At 43.2% G+C, this 19,237-nt stretch overlaps 1 protein-coding gene across 1 annotated transcript in view; it reads right to left on the minus strand.

Moving 5' to 3' along the window:
• Window positions 1-2,747: 2,747 nt before the first annotated feature.
• prkd1 (protein kinase D1) overlaps window positions 2,748-19,237 on the minus strand; it is a gene marked incomplete at both ends in the record, with an annotated part of 72,760 nt that continues 56,270 nt past the window's right edge. Inside the window, 6 exons of the mRNA XM_080751078.1 lie at window positions 2,748-2,978; window positions 6,071-6,156; window positions 8,453-8,559; window positions 10,089-10,249; window positions 11,449-11,547; window positions 12,591-12,752. Coding sequence (XP_080607204.1) covers window positions 2,748-2,978; window positions 6,071-6,156; window positions 8,453-8,559; window positions 10,089-10,249; window positions 11,449-11,547; window positions 12,591-12,752 — 846 coding nt within the window. The remainder of the gene's footprint in view (window positions 2,979-6,070; window positions 6,157-8,452; window positions 8,560-10,088; window positions 10,250-11,448; window positions 11,548-12,590; window positions 12,753-19,237) is intronic.

Here is a 19,237-nt window from a genome sequence, read left to right on the forward strand (position 1 = left end):
TGAAATGATGTCACAATGAGTCAGCGCTTGCGCCGATTTCCTCCGGAACAGCCTGATGTCAACAATCAGCTCCGCATAAGGAGATTCCGAACGTTTTGCGCCGTTTCGGAAAAAACGCGCGTCGGGTCGGGTCGAGGCCGGGCACTGCACTCCGCGCCGGAGAATGTGCGTGCCGAATGGCATTTTGTGTTGACTCATGTTGCGTACGCGATGTCAGAGCCTTTTATGAAATGATGTCACAATGAGTCAGTGCTTGCGCCGATTTCCTCCGGAACAGCCTGATGTCAACAATCAGCTCCGCATAAGGAGATTCCGAACGTTGCATCATTCAAGTCATCCTCCCAGTCCCACGCTTTGTCGCTTGTCTTATGTTTGTCTTTGTCTCTTTTATTTTCTTTTTTGGAGCGGACCCCATGAATGCCCCACCCTTTAATGCAAACCCCAATATACCTGTTGTCATAGGACCCGTTTTGACCATCTGTTAGCCTTTGTCCCCACCCTTTAATGCAAACCCCAATATACCTGTTGTCATAGGACCCGTTTTGACCATCTGTTTGCCTTTGTCCCCTTATGCCCATATATGGAGATCTCTGCACACACAGTACCGGTTGCGGAAAACTCTGATGTCAGACATCAGCTCCCCATTCGGGGATTCATTTTATGCCCATATCTGGAGAACGCGCGTGCCGGTGGAAGAACGGTTCTCGAGATTCACATACATACATACACATTCACCGAGATTTTTTGTTGACTCATGTGGCGTACGTGATGTCAGAGCCTTTTATGAAGTGATGTCACAATGAGTCAGCGATTGTGCCGATTTCCTCAGGAACAGCCTGATGTCAACAATCAGCTCCGCATAAGGAGATTCCGAACGTTTCGCGCCGTTTCGGAAAACCGCACATCGGGTCGGGTCGAGGCCCGGCACTGCACTCCGCGCCACGGCGGGGAACGCGCGTGCCGAATCTGAAGCCGGTGGGACGAACGGTTCTCGAGATACGCGGATTACATACACGCAGACAGACAGACAGACACGCAGAGACTTCTCGCATTTATAGATAGATAATAAAGTTATAGTTGTACTTCATGCGGATCGTGCACTGAAACCGCAAGGCGTCAAATGTAAACAACAAACAATGCCAGGCAACTTCAGTAAAGCCAGAAATCATTGGTTACAGGCAGACGCACCAAGTCAAGACAGTATTTGACAGCAATGTCCATTTCAAATTTGATCTTCAGAATCTACAGTATTTACAAGCTGATTTGACTGCTGTAGATGTTGGTTAGGTACAATGAATTTGAGGTAGAGAATTGTTGGTACAAGCAAGAACTGCTATTTTTAAGCAGCTAATGAAGTTAAAGCTCATTAATGACTGACCTGCTGACGGAAGAGTTGAGCGAATAATTTCAGGGACTGACTAAATAACTGGCTACATTGGAATTTGTACATTCTTTTGCTATATTTTGCCTGTATTTTGTAAAACCTTGCATCGAATGTGCTTTCAAAATCAGGTCTAACTAGAAAGGTGCAAATCTGGGAAATTGCAAGTGTGATTGCTGTGACGCGAGTCACAATAAATTAATAAATAAAAGGCCATATATGGAGATCTCTGTGTCAGTCCTTGTCCCTTTTATGCCCATATATGGAGATCCCTGATCATCAATATCAATATTAAGCCCATTTCTTGTCAGTCATCTCCATTTTTGGGAAAAGTAAAATTTCCACATTTCACATTCAAGTCAATGCAGACAATTAACTAATATAATTTAATATAAATTAAACTATATATAATGTGCAAGCACATAGCGATTCCCTATAAAGCTGGTCGATTTGGCATACTTATGGCGGAAGTGCGTGCCTCTAAAACTGTGGGAGGAGTAGCGAGTAGTTTATCTGGAAAGAAAGTCGGACAAGTGTACTATAGTCTGGTTGCCCTGTTAGGGCAACAACACTAAATACTTCCATTTAAGGACACACTTTTGAACATCAGAACTCTTAGCAGCAGTGCCATTATCCCAGCCCTCGTAGAGGCACCACAGTGAATGCAACAGTAACAACATGACATCAACGGCGTCTCACTGACATCACAGCCTCTCTATTGGCTCGTTTCGACTACAAGAACTAAGCGAGGCGTGCCGTGAGACATATTCCACGGATTCTGGATCCGTTTCCAATATACGCTTAGGTTCTCAGAACCTAATTTGCTCAGGACGTATAGAAAACCAAGCCTGAGTTATGGCAGCCCAGAACACATTAAAATACTTTCAAAGTTGTTCCAAAAATAGCAGATACTAGAAATGTGCAATTCTGGAAAATTACATACACTGACGAGAGTCGCGAGGAATCCACTGGGAACTGAATTCCGTCTTACCATGTATATTATATACAGTGTGAAGCATGACCAAAATCTTTTCTGTTGTGCAGCCTTACAAACCGGATAACATTACTCAAACGTTTTACAAAACACAGGTTCACTTTGCTGGCAAAACATTCTCAGACCAAATACAATAGCTAGCGTTGCCTATTAGCAACCACACTAATTAGCCTTGTAGAACCTCTGTTTACGCTTCTTTTATGACGTTTTCCCTCATCCTTCTGGGATGGTTCTGCTTATATTAATGGAAACATAAACAAGAAAGTAAAACCCCAACTTCAAAAGCTTCGGCTTACGGACAAGGTTCTGGGGGTTACCCTTCGTAGTCGAAAAGAGTCACGCAGTATGACGCCCTGTGACGTCGCGGTGACGTCACAGCTCGCTGACTCTCTCGCTGAGCAGCCCCATCTCCTCCTCCTCCTCCTGGTAGCGCAGCGCGCCACGGCTGTGGTCGCTATGGAGACTGTTGGCGAGGTGCTGGGGGTAGTCCAGGCCGGACTGGTTGGCGTGGTGCTTCCAGCGGGGGTCGTCGCTCTCGTGGGTCAGGTAGCGCTCGTGCATCCTGCACTCCAAGCTGCGCAGGTCCAACCACATCTGGTAGTCCTGGAGGACACACACAGTTTAACAATGTATTCATGTCCACATAAAGGAGTGCATATGAGGACACTAGGGCATTAACGACTTGTGATTTTTGCAAGTCGCCTCGACTCAGTAAAAAGTTGAGTTGAAGTCGACTTTATTGTTTGATGACGGCATCACACCACACACGATCCACCAAATATGTTGGGGGGTCCCCAGATGATTAACTTAATGTGCAACATTGTTTTCTCACTCAACTGTAAACAAACCAACATAAAGTTTAAGCATATAGAGGGTATCTTCACCTTTCTAAAGTGCCAATTATGACAAATTGACAAATTAAACATTGTCCAAATTGTCAAATATATAGAGGCAGAAATTGTGAAAATAGCAGATCTACATGCTCACAACGCCTCGCTATAGAACCACGTTATACCAAATGTAATGTAGCACTGTAATATTGGATTATTCCGTTCTTGGCAATAAGCAATCCTACTGTTTGAATGCAAAAATAATGATAGAAAAAAATACAAAGGATTTTTTTTTTCAACTTCGACTTTCTCTGGTGGGAGTCGACTTGTGTAATGAAGTCGACTCAGTCGATTTGTCAACATTTTCGTTAATGCCCTAGGGGACACATATTTTATAGGTGCAATGTAAGGTTACATTCAGAGAATTATGGCATGGCAAGTATTGAGTAACATCATGCAGTTCATTGAACATGCTTGTGTTTTTGATGAACGGTGAACTGAACGCATACTTTACATTTGCAACTAATCAACCTGAACGTGACATGAGACGGACCTGTGCTCGAGGTCATGTGATCGTGCACTGCAGTTCACTGCTTTAATCAGCTGTGTGCGTTTCAGTCAGAACGGCGGGACCTCATACTGTACCTTCCTAAATCAGGGGTGGGGCCAGGGTGCTACATTTTTTTAATGTAAAACAATATATATATCCTATCAAACAAAGATTTGGCGGCCCCAGGTTCAAAATCTGCCCATTTATTCATGCTGCGTTCACTGATAATGACAGGGGAAAGGACTGAAGAATGAACAGTAATTGGAACTTCAAAATTGGGAACTAGAGATACTGTATATAATATACATGAACTAGTTGGGGGGCTCTCTCCATTCCGACATGTCGCCACTCCCACAGTGACTTCTTATTGTCGGAGTGGCAACACTTCCATAGAGGTTAAGGTTAGGGTTAGGGTAAGAGATAGGGTTAGTGTCTGTCGGAAAGGAGACATGTCGGAATGGAGAGATGCACCCGAACTAGTTTATTTTAATCTGTGTGAACTGAACTTTGATCCAGCTCTTGTGAAGTGTGAAATTGCACAACACTGATGTCATACATCAGGTCACAAAAGACAAACACCAGCAATTTGTTGACTTTGTGGAAAGAAACCAGACACCTGTAAAAGTTGTCATTAGCATTTACTTTCCTATGCAAAATAAATCATTGCATTATGCGGTAACAAAGAAAGAAGACACAGAAAGCATGAAGGTTTATTTTTTATTTTTTTTATATATATCCCAAGATTTTTGTAACCCATTTTTTCACCCAGCCTACGCTGTAATCTGGACTGCGCTTAATTGTGCTTCCTTCAATGCAGGAGACCATGTCGCTTCTTTTCACCTGAAAGGGGGAGGGGAGTTTCCCTGGTAGGAAGTACCGCATGGAAGGAACACGTTATTCCAACCAGTTCCTTTCCCCTCCATCAGGCGCCCCAGCTGACCAGGGGGAGGCACTATAGGGACTAGGATTACTATGTTTTTTGTGAGGGTACACGGGGAGAACATGCAAACACCACACAGAAAGGCCCTTTCGCCAACCCAACCGATGGGTATGGGCACTGATGACGCGGAGGAGGGAACACTCCCCCAGCGCCCACAGCGTCCCCGGCGGGAAACGAACCCAGGACCTTCTAGACAGATGAATAGTCTTGAATAGTTTGAACTGATTTGTGGGTTGTGAATGAGCTTCCAGGTAATGCAAAAATGATGCAAAACGAGCTCCTTGGAACTGCAGCACACCTCTCCTCTGATAAATATAACCAAATTGCATGCACAGACCGACACACATTATTTCCTCTGGCATATAAAGATTTTGGAAGTACTGATATTGTGTATGGATTTCAGTTTATGTCCGGTCGAGTGGCATGTCATATGGGAAAGCTAGTGTGCAAATTTTCTTCTACAGATATTGGATGAAGATGGTCATTAGATGGTCATATTAGAAACACTGAGTGTGCAGTGGCACTTTCTGTCTAAGCAGCTCAATGCCACTGATTTTGTGACAAAAGGCCCGACAGTCCTCATATGTTTCAGTGACTGATTGCATCCAAGTGATTGAGGGCCACAGAGCAACGTTTGCTACATTTAGGAATAACTCAGATGGGGAATCTGAGAGAATCAAAGGGAGATTATGCACAAAACTGGGACATACTGGCTGGAAACAGGAAATTGACTTTCAAGTTTTCCGATTCGCATGTGACCTCTACAATGGGCAGGTCGGAGGCCATTAGGAGTGACTTAGTCTCTCGATTACAGCCTTCCGCATCAGGGGAAACGAGCGACCAAACTTTTCCTTGACGATGGCAAGCCAGATTGGGAGCTGACTTGACTTGGATTCACGTTCATCGAGGATTTCAATACTTTGACAGACACCTCTTGGAACTTAACAACTGTTTCCGGTGTCAGACTCTTCCGGAATAACGGAAGCTGCTGCCTCCCTGCTGTTGCCTGTGTCGGATTAGTTTTGGCCAGACATTTGTGTCCTATTGTAATTTAACGTTACCTGTAGCCAAGGGTGGCTGAGTGTTTAATTATATTGCATTGCACTGTAGTTTATTGTTACCTGGCTGTAGCCAAGGGTAGTTGAGTGCTTTTCTAATTCTACTGTATTCTATTGTAGTTAGTCTGTAGCGGCTACTGTCTGTGTTTATTTTCAGCGATTCCAGTGCATTCCATTAATTTTCATTCTACCTGTAGCCGGGGGTTGTCGTCTCTATTTAAATACAATGGCATTCTATTGTAGTTTACTGTTACACCTGTAGCTAGACGTGGAAGTGTTATTTAATTCTATAGCATTCCACAGAAGTTTATTATTACCTGTAGCCAGGGGTGGCTGAGTGTTTTATCCACACTGTATCTCTTCCTCATCTTCACCTGCAGCAGGTTATTAATCAGGTCTATGGCTGAGAGAGAGAGAGAGAGAGAGAGAGAGAGAGAGAGAGAGAGAGAGAGAGAGAGAGAATTATTTCTTTCTTTCAAGCCTCAGAAAACACATTCGGAAGAAACCTCTCGATGGTGACGATGTACATTAGAAGCAGAAAAAGCACAAAATAAATTACTGCATGAAATGCAACAGTTAAAATATTGCAACAATAATTTTAAATTAAATGTCAATTTATTGATTCTGAAACATGTTCCAAACACAAAGAGCATATACAGCAGCAAAAAAAAGAAACTAGCTAACCTCCTTTCAAGGTAGATAGAACTGATAGACAGATAGAATAACGTTACCACAGGAAGAAGACTGGAGGTGATGTGAAACAGACAGAAAAATAGACAAACATACTTAGAGAGAAGAGGAGAGGGAGGCAAAGGGTGAGGGAGAAGTGTACGGGAGAAAAGAGGAAGTTGAGAGAGAGAGAAAGGGAGCGGAGGAGGGCAGGGGAGAGGAGAGGAGAGGAAGAGAGGGTGGGAGGAGAGGATTTAGGGGTGAGTGGCCCCCTGCGGTGGGGGCCACTCAGGGCTAATGAGCAGAGCTAACATGATGTTAACATTTCTTCAGGGGTCAGTGGTCTGAACAGGGGCCCCTGGCTTCTATAGGGGCCACCATCGCTTGGCATTACTCACATGAATGGACCAACAGATGAATAGAACGCTCTCTCTCTCTCTTTCTCTATGTCTGTCTGTCTCTCGTCATCTCCCTAACTACCCCTCTCTCTCTCCCCTCTCTCTCTCTCTCTCTCTCTCTCTCTCTCTCTCTCCACCCTGCCTGTATCTTTGTCTCCCTCTACAAGTCACTCTCTTTTCTTTTCAAAACTCCCATTTTGCAGGATCTCCTCCTCCTGTCATCCTCTTATCAATTAACAACTTAATATTGTTAGATTAAGTATAACAACATGTTAGAAATAGCCAATCTACAAGCTCACAATGCATCACAATGCGACAAGTTTTGAGTTTGTAGTTGTGCTATTTTCGCTGTGTTGGAAAACATTTGGAAAACGTTCTCAATATAAAGACTCGCCCCAAAATACGGGAGGGCGGGATGAAAGGTGGTTAAACAAGACATTCCTATATGATGTGTTTTGTGTTCACCAGCCAGCTGTCAGAGATTAACTGCTTCAATAAATTCATTAAACTCATTAAAAACAAACTTTAACATTTTTTTTAAAATTCTTCTCTAGTTGTGTGCACAGACTCTCTCAGAGGACAAGCTGTTCACAGCATGGGGTAGGAATGCCAGACTTGTGTTTGCGTGCGTGTGTGCGTGCGCACGCGTGCGTGTGTGTGTGTGTGTGTGTGTGCATGTGTGTCCGTGGAATTGGATAGATGGAGAAGAGGAGTGTCAGAAGGATGGCAGTGAGTCAATCCTACACACACACACACACACACACACACACACACACACACACACACACACACACACACACACACACACACACACACACACACACACACTTGAAGCTATTGATGGCAGCAAAGTACGTCATGACAGAGAGGAGGACATATATTCAAATCTATCTACAGTATCTAGTATGTATGTATGTATGTATATATATATATATATAGATATATATATATATATATATATATATAGAGCTCCACATATTACCCATTTAGAACGGGTACACATTGTGTATCATTGTTTTATGCTTTAACTATTGAAGTTCACAAGCTCACAGCGCGGCACCGAGTGCCGCGTTGCGAGCTTGTAGATCTGCTATTTTTGAAAAATCGTGAAAATTTGAATTTTGACCCGATTCTATAAGTGTCTTTTGAATCCTTCTAAGATTTTTTGAAAAACCTATGTTTCTATGTCAGCAATCTGGCCAGCCATCGTCAAAGAAAAGGTCCTTTTCGCTTAACTGGCGCTCAGTTAGTCTGTTCTTGAGAGACTACTATATGACAGTGGTTCTCAAACCTTTTCATGTGAAGGACCCCCCAAAAAAAAATGATATGTATTTGGCCACAGACCCGCATCTCAAAATATCTAGTTCCAGGGACCACCCAGAAGCAAACTTTTAGTTACAAACGTTCGCTTTGAAAATACATATGAATTCAAAGATTTGCACACATTTTCACGACTTTTTCAAAAATAGCAGATCTACAAGCTTGCAGAGCGCTGTGAGCTTGTATATCTCACTGGTTAAAGCAGTCAATAATTCTAGGCCTAAAATGGGTTAAGTGGTTGGTTTGAGAATGAAACCCAGGCTATCCTCTGTGTGGACGGCCTGGTGGGTACGTCATGGTGGTGGAACATACCCTCCGGTGATACTTTCTTCCAGGGATGAGGGGGGTACATGAAGGCAGCGTTCTGAATCTGGTCATGGATGTCCTCGTCTTCGTTAAACGGAAACGTCCCACTGAGACTGACAACAGAGAGCGGAGACAGCTGCTGAACTACTACTACTAACAACTAGAACAATACATCGCTGTCAGGTGAAAACCTTGTAGTGTATATATCCAAAACTGTTCCTTTTTTATTATTCTTAAAAAATATATAAACAATTTGAAAATAGCAGATGATCTAGAAGCCACAACCAGGCACATATTTATGCGCTGTGAGCTTTTGGATCTGCTATTTTCACTGTTTTTGCATGCATGGCACTCTAGTATCATGAAGTTAAAAAACAAACAGAAAAAAAAAACCCACTGAAATATGGATATACGAGATTTCCAGCCAACACCAACAAATAATAAACGTCCTTGCACACCGGGGGCATGAGACAAATATTCATTTGGTGTTGCCTCATTCATACACAGTGAAAATCAGCCTCATTGAATAGTATACAAGGCATACTCATGACACAAACGGTTTACATTAATGTTAACCCTTTCCAAGCCACGGGGAGCCCCTTAATATTAAAACCGTACTATACCGGACTTCCTAGGGGGGGAGGGGCAGCCGCTCGTCTTTTCCCGTACTTTCCCGTATTTACCGAAATAAATTATTTTCATCCGAAAATCGGCGATCGTCTAACCTTCCCTAGTCACCACTCGTGCATTGATAGCTCATGGCTGGTCTGACATGAAGCAGAAGTGATGTCATGGCCCTTTCCTTCTCCAAGGCACCTTCCCCCATTCGGTTACTGTCTGTACACGAGTGCTCCTACTGCAGCCGTGCTGGTGGCTATGCTAGCGATACTTTTCAGTTCTACTCTTGAGTCACACGTGGATTATTTGAGGGGACATTTACGTGAACGGATCGCGCACGCGAAACGCACGGGGACATGATGCGTCAGCCGAATCTCCCACTCTAAGCCAAAGCAGATTGAGTTTTTCACTGGGAACTGGGGTGAGTATACAACGGGGGATCGCGGAATGGTAATGGGGGATGAAGACCACGTGATATAGCGCTGGATGTCTGGTAAAATGAATGCGGTTCAGATCATAATATAATAATAGAAATTTCACGGCTAATCTACCAACAACCATTCTATTTCGGACGGCAAAGTGTTAATTGATCGCAAAAAAAAAAAAAAAAAAAAAAAAACGCTCCTTGTGTGTAAGGACCATAGTACTATAAACCAGGGTCTGCAACCTTATTGACATGAAGTGCCATGGTTTAATTAACTTAATAGTCAGTATGCCATCAACATTTAAAGTTTAATTATGACGCCACATCAAAATGTTATATTTACTGATTTGGTTGGTAGGCTATACAGTAAATACAACCTTTATTTTTCTTCTGGAATATTTTCTTTCGCATCAGGATGTAATGATCATTGGACTCCATAACCAATGCAAAAAGGAGCAATAACTCTCCAATCTCCCAGACTCCCTCCCTAGCCAGAGTTATCAATTTGAATGATTGTATAATTATAACTATAACATAAATAAACAGCCATTAGTTAAATTCATGCGTATAATAGTAATCACAGTATAGGCATGCTCCTACCTGACATAGATGATAACTCCTACAGACCACATGTCCAGGGAGCGGTTGTAACCTTTGTTCCTGAGGACCTCGGGGGCCAGATAAGCCGGGGTCCCGACCACAGATCGTCTGAAAGACTTCTCACCAATGATACGAGCAAATCCAAAGTCACACAACTTCACCTGCGCAAAGACAGAGACAGGCAGAGAGACAGACAGACAGACAGACAGACAGACAGACAGACAGACAGACAGACAGACAGACAGACAGACAGACAGACAGATGGAGGGCAGACAGAAAGGAAATTGAGCTTTCATTTCGTTGTTGTCGGGTGGAAACCTTGTATGTCCAAAACCGTTCGTTTTACCATTTGAAAAACGGTTTAAAATAGTGAAAATAAAAAAATAGACGATCTACAAGCACAGAGCGCCTCGCACCGTGAGGCGTTGTGTGCTTGTAGATCAGCTATTTTCACTAGTTTTGTGGGACAGTCTTGTATGGTGAAGCAGGGCTTTACTTTACGAAAAGAAAGTACAAATTTGAAACTTGGAGATACAAGATTTCTCCCCGACAGTGACGGTTTGAGCTGCCCAGTAGAGCCATAGCCTTCTACTGATGACAACTGGGGACCTGCCCAGTTCTACCACAGACTTCTTGCTAACTGGCAGCCTACCAGTACAACCACCAGGCCTTCTACTGTTTGCCACTATAGGACACTTCCGAGTACAAACAGTCTCCTACTGTTGATCTAATGTTTCGTGCCCAGTTGGTAGCTCAGCTCAGTTGGTAGAGCAACTGCCTGTGAACTGTTCAGGGACACTTCTACACATGGACCAGGCCGGGAGGTGAACCGGTGACCTTGTGATTACCAGACCGCCTCTCTACCATTTGTGGAAAGTTACTAAGCACATTTACTCAAATACTGTATTTTTAGGTATATCCATGAGTTCGTCTGTAAGATTCCTTTTAAAAAACAACGGAATGTGCCTTTAAAATAAATGCTGTGATTAATGTGATGACATCACAGAGCAACACACACAGAGCAAAAAATAAATGCTTTACGTATACAGTGTTGGAGACACTCATGTGTGTGTGTGTGTGTGTGTGTGTGTGTGTGTGTGTGTGTGTGTGTGTGTGTGTGTGTGTGTGTGTGTGTGTGTGTACTGTATGTGCTGTGGTGAATCATCAAGAGATGACACTAAGCCTCGACATCAGAGTTTAAAACCGTCTCTGACTCAACACAGACGCACACACAGACGCACACACAGACGCACACGCACGCGCGCACACACACACACACACACACACACACACACACACACACACACACACACACACACACACACACACACACACACACACACACACACAGCCGTTATACCTGTGGAAAGGAGTCTGCAGAAGCCAGTAGAACATTCTCTGGTTTCAGGTCACAGTGGACGATGTTCTTAATGTGGAGATGACGAAGAGCTACAAGGATCTGACGCATGCATGCACGCACACACGCACACGCACACGCGCACACACACACACACACACACACACACACACACACACACACACACACACACACACACACACACACACACACACACACACACACACACACACACACACATTGTTGCATTGACAATGATATCAATTACAACTTTAAGATTATTATTATTACATGTGCAGTAAATACAGCACTGGAGGCATGTACCTGTATAAATTGTATATACACGCCAATGTTGTTTTTGACAGCAAATTTTGATTTAGTTTTAGTCATAGTCTTTTGAATAAAATGTCATGTAATAATTTAGTCACCTGAAAAGTTTTAGTTTTAGTCTAATTTTAGTCGACTAAATATCATACATTTTTAGTTGACTAAATCTATAGTTGATTTAGTCAACTGAAATGTATTTTGGCAGGTCTTGATGGCATCGTAATGACTGATTTTACACTTGGCCGATCTAAAAGCTCACTTGTGAGCTTGTAGATCGGCTATTTTCAGCACACAACACCTGAGAGCAACCAAACATAAAATGACGCTCCACTAGTCCCTCCAGAAGTATGTGCTGGGTGAGCAACTTCATTGCGTGCATGTGCGTGCGTGTGTGTGTGCGCGCGCGTGTGTGTGTGCGCACGCGTGTGTGTGTGTGTGTCTAGTGCAGGGGTATTCAACAGGGGGCCCGGGACCCCTAGGGGGTCCTCAGAGTTACTATAGGGGGTCCTCCAAATCTTTGTGTGATAGAAACCTTTTTTTCTCCTTTTTTATATTAACCACTTGAACCCTAACGTCCATATTCTGAGAACTTGAGCCAAACATTGAAAGGTCAAGTTTATTAAGTATTGAGTTTGACGGTTCAAGTGGTTAAATATCTGAAAACACAAATTGACATGAATCCAAAATACACTGATTGTGCAGTCAAACGATGATACTATCTATGGGTTGTGGGGGGTCCGTGCTTCATCTCTCTCTCAACTAAAGGGTCCTTGGCCTGAAAACGTTGAAGACCCCTCCCTGGTCTAGTGTCTACCTACCTGTGTGACCAGGAACTTGGTGATCCTCTCTGGCAGGCGTCCCTTCTCGCTGGACAGAATCATCTCCAGCATGTCTCCATGGAGCTTCTCCATGACCACGAACACACGCTCCGCTGTCTCGAACATGCAGTCCAGGTTGACCACACCAGCGTGGTGCAGGTTCTTTGATGGAAGGTAACCAGCACAATAAGCATCATCATTTTCAGAATTACAATTACAATTTAGGCATTTATACAGAGCGACTTACAATAAGCATGATAAACACATACATCAAATGCATAGAGAAAGTGTAGTGCCTCAGTAGGATCACAGGTAAACCAAGAGCCCAACATCAGTCTAAACGATATCGTCGCTGTCCGGCAGAAATCAGCTAACTTCTTTGTTGTTTTCAGTGTCTCTGTGTTGAGCTAACTCCACTCGTTTGCCCCCCCTTTTCATAAATCAGAGCTATTGAACACCCTTTATGTTGGTTAAAACAATATTGAACCAATGAAAAGTAGTAAAAAGAGCTTCAGACAAAACCTCCAAACCTCCTCCACTTGAGCTGGATATTTTTTTCATTTCTGACAAAATGTACATTTTGGAGTTAGCTGGTGTCTACCCGACAGCAGACATATACTACCTAAATTAAAATTGTTAACAATGTGGTAAAGAGAGTTCCGACAAGATGGCGACCGAGTAGGACGCGTTTGTTGAGCTCTGTGGAGGTGCAAAGTTTTCACATTTTTTAAGCCCATTTTGTACTGCCTTTATAGTTCTTTTGAGACTTTAAACGCCAAAACACTGGTGAGCGTCTGTTTTTGCAGTTGTTTCGTGTTTCATGCCGAATACGATTAACACGAGGTCGAGGAGTACCAGGTCTCCGACCGCAAACGCTGACAACATGGCCGGCGCAATGCAGGGCGACGCTGACGCTCCGGTTACAAAGAGCATGCTGCGCGAGGTCCTCAAGGAATCACTGAAAGAGTTTATGGATGGTTTTATTCAACCCATGATGCTTGGCTTGGAGAAGAAATTACTGAAGAAGATTGATGACTTCGGAAAGGAGCTGCGTCCTGCAGTCGCCACGCTGAACACGACCGTGGCTGAACATGGGGAGGCCATTGAGAACTTTGGTTCCTCCATGGACAGTTTGCAGATGTGTATCACTGAATTGGAGAGAAGATGTGCTAATCTGGAGGAGAAGCTCGTCATAGCAGAAGACCGGAGTCGTAGGAACAACATAAGAGTGATTGGGATCTCTCCTGGGCTAGAAAAGGCTGACCCAGTGGCCTTTATCCAGTCTTTTTTGCAGAAAACATTCCCCGACGAGTTTCCCGACTCCCCCCCGGAGGTGGATCGTGCTCATCGGACCGGCAATCCACGTTCTGATAAGCCAAGGGCTTTCCTGGCAAGGATCCATTTTTTCCGGGTAAAGGAACGCATACTCCAGCTCTCCAGGAAAGCAGGCCAACTGACATACAATGGCAAAAAGGTGTATATTTTCCCCGACTGGTCTGCTGAAACATCAAAGAGAAGGGCAGCTTTCGGGCCAGTAAAGGAATTCCTACGTTCCATCACCGCGGAAGGAGTTAAATACGGAATAAGGCACCCGAGCAAATTCTGGATAACCGTGGATGAGGCGACTTCTACTTTCAACTCACCCAAGGAAGCTCTGGCCTTTTGCAAGGATAAGTTCAAGACTCCAGGTGCTGCGGACGAGACTCTAGCTACGCAGGATGATGAGACGACAGTTACAGAGAACTAACTTTTACCAGGGACACCTTTGCTTTCGTGATCGCGTGCTTTCAAACACATTCTGCCGATGTGATATCCTTTTGCCTTTAATGGACTGTTGGTAAGCTGGCTGGGACTTTGGAGATGACTTTTACGCAGCGTCTTTCTTTCCTCACTCTCTCCTCCTCCTCCTCCCCAAAGGGTGAGTTGTTAATGTAAGCCTACTTATTGTTTTGGACTCATCATCTGACTTGACGTTGTGTTTTCAAGTGTTTCGTTTCATAATGCCTATTTTATTTGTATTGAAGAATAAGATATATTTTATTTTTTAATAAGATCTGTAAGCAGATGGGTGTTACTCGTTTTAATTTAGGTTACCGCAAGGAGAGAGGATTTAGGGCTGCTAAAGCTATAAGCATAATTCACTGTCTTTTTTGTTTGAATATAATGGACATTGTTCTTGTTATTATTGTATTCTTTTTCTTTGCTCTTATTGAGCGTTGTGCTGCTTACTATATAGGTCTAGAGGGTTTTATCTCTCTCTGTTAAGCTTTGTCTAACGTGTTCCGTGTCCCGGTTCGGAGCCTGCTCTCTCTCTCGTCTTCCCTCTGTGTCTCTCTATCTATCTCGGCTTTCTCTCTCTCTCTCTCTCTCTCTTTATGGCTCTCTCTCTCGCTGTGTGTGTGTGTGTCTCTCTCTCTCTCTCTCTCTCTCTCTCTCTCTCTCTCTCTCTCTCTCTCTCTCTCTCTCTCTCTCTCTCTCTCTCTCTCTCTCTCTCTCTCTGTTAGGTAATGACGGCTATGTTGGTTGTTAGTTTATGGTTCGTTTATGCCTCCTAAAACGCTACTTTCTCGGGTAGGAGGGCGAGACTGGGCTTTGGCCTTTGTATTGAGTAATGTAGCCTACTGTTTAAGGCGAAACAGATATAAATAATATGGTCTAAATTGTGAAGGCTCCGCGGTTCCAGAGACCACTCGCTCTCCCGCCCTTTCTCTATGTCTCTCTACCTATCTCTGCTTTTCCTCTCTCTCTCTCTCCCTGGCTCATTGACTCGTTCTTTTCTTTTCTTTTTTTTCTAATCTCAATAGCTGGCGGATGTACGATCTCGTGGCGCGTTGGCTCTACGTGCTCGTGGATCCGCTGTCTGGGGGGGGGGGGGGTAGTTATTTACCTACTTTACTTGTTGTCTTCTAAAATGTTAATTTCTTGATGGGGGAGAGGGGAGCTCTGTATTGGGGATATTTATTTTGTAGTCGTGATTGGGTATGTTCACTGTTTGAAGTATGGTAGTTTACTGTTTAAGACGGAAACAGACTTAACTAATATGATTGACATTTATCTAAGTTTGCACTGGCCTTTTGGGCATGTACAGGGAGCTGTATATGGCGCAGTATGCATCTTGTGTGCTGTGTTGTATATGGTTTCCTAATCATACATAACTGTGTTTTATGTAAATACTTATGTATACAGACTTTTCTTTTCTTTCTTTTTTTTCCCCTTCTAATTAGTAATTGTGGTTTGTATGCATGGATGCATAGGGGGGGCTGTATGTGGCGCAGTATGCATTAACACTGTGTGTGCTTTGCTGCATATGGCCCCCCGGATGTGCTTTTAATTTCTATTTCTAACTACATATGTAAGTGCATATATGTTTTATATCATATACACTGATTTCCTTTTTTATTTATTTTTATTATTAATATTATATTAGTGCCGTGTCGTGGTGACAGCCTTATTTCCACTTATCTGTCACAAGTGTTTGGTTATTTGCATTAACGTGGCTTATAGGGCTTTATCACATTCTAAGTGGGCCTAATGCTGGACTGATTATTATTATTACAGTTGTTATAGTCCCCTCTTTTTTTTCCCTTTATTCCTTTCTTTTTTCTCTCCCCCTTCTTTACTAGAAATGTTAACATACCATTCTCATTTATTTAAGTGATATGAAGTGGGGAGATTGATCATAATTTGAGCGGATGGAATGTTTGAGAGCTATTCAGCCACAAGAAGGCACTTTTTTGTTGTTGTTGTTTTTACTTTGGTGATCTGTTATATATTTACATAACCACCAGAGGGCAATGTATGGTTACTTTTGGGCAGTTACTTGTTTGCACTCTCTGACAGAGTGAAATGAAGGTTGACTAATAGGTTGATGGGGTGGGGAACTGTTTTTGTGCACTCTGATGCTAATGGGGTTTTCCCCCTCAAGCTTCAATGTTATGTGTTTTTTTATGTTCGTTTGATGTTGCTTTTTCCTTTCTGTTCCTTTTGGGGTTGTTTTGTTTTTCTGTTGGGAAGGTTTGTTGTGAGGGACCAACTAGGAAATTCTAAAATGTTCTACTGTGCTTGCTGTGCGTATGGTTTGAACCACAATTATGACAGAATATAAATTTCTAAGTTTCAATGTAAGGGGAGCGAATATACCGCATAAGCGAACCAGCATTTTGGGGGTTTTGCGATCTAAATCAATTGACTTTGCATTTATACAGGAGTCTCATCTTTTAAAAGAGCATTCCAACCGATTGGCTAATAAACATTATCGTGTTTTAGCCTTTTCAGCTGCTTCTTCCAAAACCAAGGGAGTAGCCATATTGGCTAGACGTAACCTTAGGTTGGATTTTTTGGGTGATTGGTCTGACAGTGACGGGAGGATAGCTGTTGCTAAAATCCGCTTGGAGGGTAAAATGCTAGCACTAGTCTCTGTGTATGCTCCAAATGTTTTAGACAAAGAGTTTTACAAATTACTAACTAAAACCTTATTGGAACTGACGGATTTCAAAATCATTGTTGGTGCTGACTTCAATGCAACATGGCAACATAACCTAGATAGATCCACTGGGGTAGAAAGCAGAGAACAAGCACTAGCGTCTGCAGAACTACGTGCTTGGGCAAACTCAACTGGCTTACTCGACATCTGGCGTTTAATGAACCCAACGGTTAGAGATTTTTCTTTTCTGTCGGGTAGGCATGCTTCATTCTCTAGGATCGATTACGTTTTTGCCCCTGTTAGCTTGTTTCATAAAATTGCCAAGGTAGAGTTGCTCCCAATGTCACTCTCGGATCACAAGGCGGTGCTGTGTGTTGCTTCACTGAAACAGGTTATAGATAGAGCTCCTAGATGGCGGTTTAACACCACACTGCTGCGCGATGCGGCATTTGTAGCTCAGTTTCAAACTGGTTTGCGCGAATTTATAAATATCAATACAGGCTCAGTTGAGGATCCCAGAATTCTTTGGGATGCAATTAAAGGCTTTATCAGGAGTAATACAACCCTCTATGCGTCCACTCAGAGAAAATTAAGGTCAGCCAAACTGGTGGAATTGGAATCTCGGTTTTCTACTTTGGATAATTCTCTCCAAAATAACTTTGATGTTAGTACAGCAACCCAGAGGGAGCTAGTTAAGAAAGAAATTAACTCCATTCTCAAGCGCCGCTCAGAATTTCAAATGAAACGCACAAGACAAAACTACTATTTTAATAGTGCAAGACCCAGTCACTTACTGGCTTTACGTCTTAGATCCAATGAGCATTTTGCTGATATTGTTAGTGTCAAATCAACAACGGGAGCCATGGTTACAGAACCCAAAGAGGTCAATGCCACGTTTCGTGCTTTTTATGATGAGCTCTACACCTCCGAGGTCATTCACGATGATGCAGTATGCAATGATTTTTTATCCAACATACAGTTACCAACCCTTAGCGAGGCGGATGCGGAAGCCTTAGATAGACCGCTCCATCTGGCGGAATTACAGGAAGCTGTGCTCGCAATGCGTAGGGGCAAGTCGCCTGGTTTGGATGGGATACCCCCTGAACTTTATGCCATCTTTTGGGAAGATCTAGGTCAGCTGATGCTAGACATGTTTCGATATGCAATTGAAAGTGGCTCTTTCTCCAGGGATGTGAATGTAGCTATTATATCATTATTGTTGAAGAAGAACAAGGATCCCACAGATTGCGCAAGCTATAGACCGCTTTCACTTTTGAATTCTGATCTAAAAGTTTTTGCTAAGGTGCTTGCGCGTCGCTTGCAGGGTTTTATGACCACCTTAGTACACTGTGATCAGACAGGTTTCATAGGAACTAGACTAGCCTCTGATAATGCTAGACGACTATTGCATATCATCGATAGGGCTAAGGAGCTGAGGACCCCCGCCGCAGTGTTGTCGCTCGATGCGTTGAAGGCATTTGATCGTCTGGAATGGTCTTACCTGTGGGCTGTACTAGATAAAATGGGATTTGGTGCTTCATTCATACATTTTGTTAAAGTACTTTATTCTAATCCGTCAGCGATGGTCCTAACCGGTAAGATCTGTTCGCCGCTATTCACGATTGGCAGATCTTCAAGGCAGGGTTGTCCCCTTAGTCCTCTCCTTTTCGCACTTTCACTCGAACCCTTGGCTCAGACAGTGCGTCAGTCTGCAGATATTACTCCTGTTTCGATTAACAACACACAGCATCGCATTTCCCTATATGCTGATGATATTCTACTGTTCATTGAGAATGCACCACAGTCAATTACTCACGTCCTTAAAATTTTTGATCAGTTCAGTTCCATTTCCGGCTACAAAATTAATTGGACGAAGTCAGCCCTTCTACCTCTAAATGATCAGATGAGATCTGCTATCCTGCCGTCCATAATCCCAGTAGTAAGCCAATTCAAATATCTTGGCATAGATATTTTCCCCTCTCTTCAGGCTATTGTTAAGAACAACTATGGTGACACTCTAAATAAGATTTGTCTTGATTTAGATAGATGGTCATCTTTGCCCAACTCTCTCCAAGCTCGAGTTTCAATCATAAAGATGAATGTTCTTCCTAGGGTTAACTTTGTAAGCTCTATGCTCCCTTTGCCACCACCGCCGCAATACTGGAATAAGCTTCACTCTTCGATATCTAAGTTTGTGTGGAAAGGGAAACGCCCTCGTCTTAAA

Source organism: Nannobrachium achirus, assembly GCF_963921795.1.
Source record: "Nannobrachium achirus genome assembly, chromosome: 20".
Lineage (NCBI taxonomy): Eukaryota > Metazoa > Chordata > Actinopteri > Myctophiformes > Myctophidae > Nannobrachium > Nannobrachium achirus.